Raw genomic sequence first — 959 nt, forward strand, 5'->3', positions numbered from 1 at the left:
GAATGGAGGGGCTGGGGGACCACCACGGCCTCTGTTCCCTATGAAGAAATTAAGGAAAGATTAAAAAAAGGACCATGAACACTGATTTTTCCAACTGCCAGCAAGAGTTGCAGGGCAGGAGGTGGTCAGGATGGGGGATATGCAAGATTTGGGGTGGCCATTGCAATGGGTGGGGTGGACCCCTTGGTCTGGGGCTTTCCGTGGACATGGGGTTGGGAGCAAAGCCACATCCTAGTGAGTTACCTGTGGGATGGGGTTGGAGGTGGTGGTCATGGAGGGGGTCACTTCTCCGTCATCATCCTCACGAACTCCTCGTAGTTGACCTGCCCGTCATTGTTGCAGTCGGCCTCCTTGATCATCTCATCCACCTCCTCATCCGTCAACTTCTCACCCAGGTTGGTCATGACGTGCCGCAGCTCCGCCGCGCTGATGTAGCCATTGCCGTCCTTATCGAAGACGCGGAAAGCCTCGCGGATCTCCTCCTCGCTGTCTGTGTCCCTCATCTTCCTCGCCATCAGCGAGAGGAACTCGGGGAAGTCGATGGTGCCGCTGCCGTCGGCATCCACCTCCCCCACCATGTCCTGCAGCTCTGCTTCGGTGGGGTTTTGCCCCAACGAGCGCATGACGGTGCCCAACTCCTTCGTGGTGATGCAACCGTCTCCATCCCGGTCGAAAAGGGAAAAAGCCTCCTTGAATTCGGTGATCTGCTCCTCCGACAGCCGCTCGGCCATGGTGCTCCCCGCTCGCACACGTCTCTGCCGCGGCACGCCGTGGCGCCGGCGGGGAGGCGCAGACGGGGCCTCCTCCCTCCAACCTGCCTCTCCCCGGATGAGGAGGAGGAGGAGGAGGAGGCAGGAGCTGGGGCACACAGGAGAGGCCGAGCCATGGGGTCAGCAGGAACGGTTCAGCTGGACCCTGAAGGAGCAGGTGGGGGAGTTTTGGGGTTCTGGAGATGAAGG

The 959-nt window shown here is 60.4% G+C and overlaps 1 protein-coding gene across 1 annotated transcript; it reads right to left on the reverse strand.

Moving 5' to 3' along the window:
* Positions 1-281: 281 nt before the first annotated feature.
* LOC104031942 (calmodulin, striated muscle) lies at positions 282-731 on the reverse strand. The gene has a single exon (XM_009484113.2). It carries the CDS (start codon positions 729-731, stop codon positions 282-284), a length of 450 nt encoding a protein of 149 aa, XP_009482388.2.
* Between the last annotated feature and the right edge of the window lie 228 nt (positions 732-959).

The sequence above is a fragment of the Pelecanus crispus genome, chromosome 1 (assembly GCF_030463565.1).
Source record: "Pelecanus crispus isolate bPelCri1 chromosome 1, bPelCri1.pri, whole genome shotgun sequence".
Taxonomy (NCBI): Eukaryota; Metazoa; Chordata; class Aves; order Pelecaniformes; family Pelecanidae; genus Pelecanus; species Pelecanus crispus.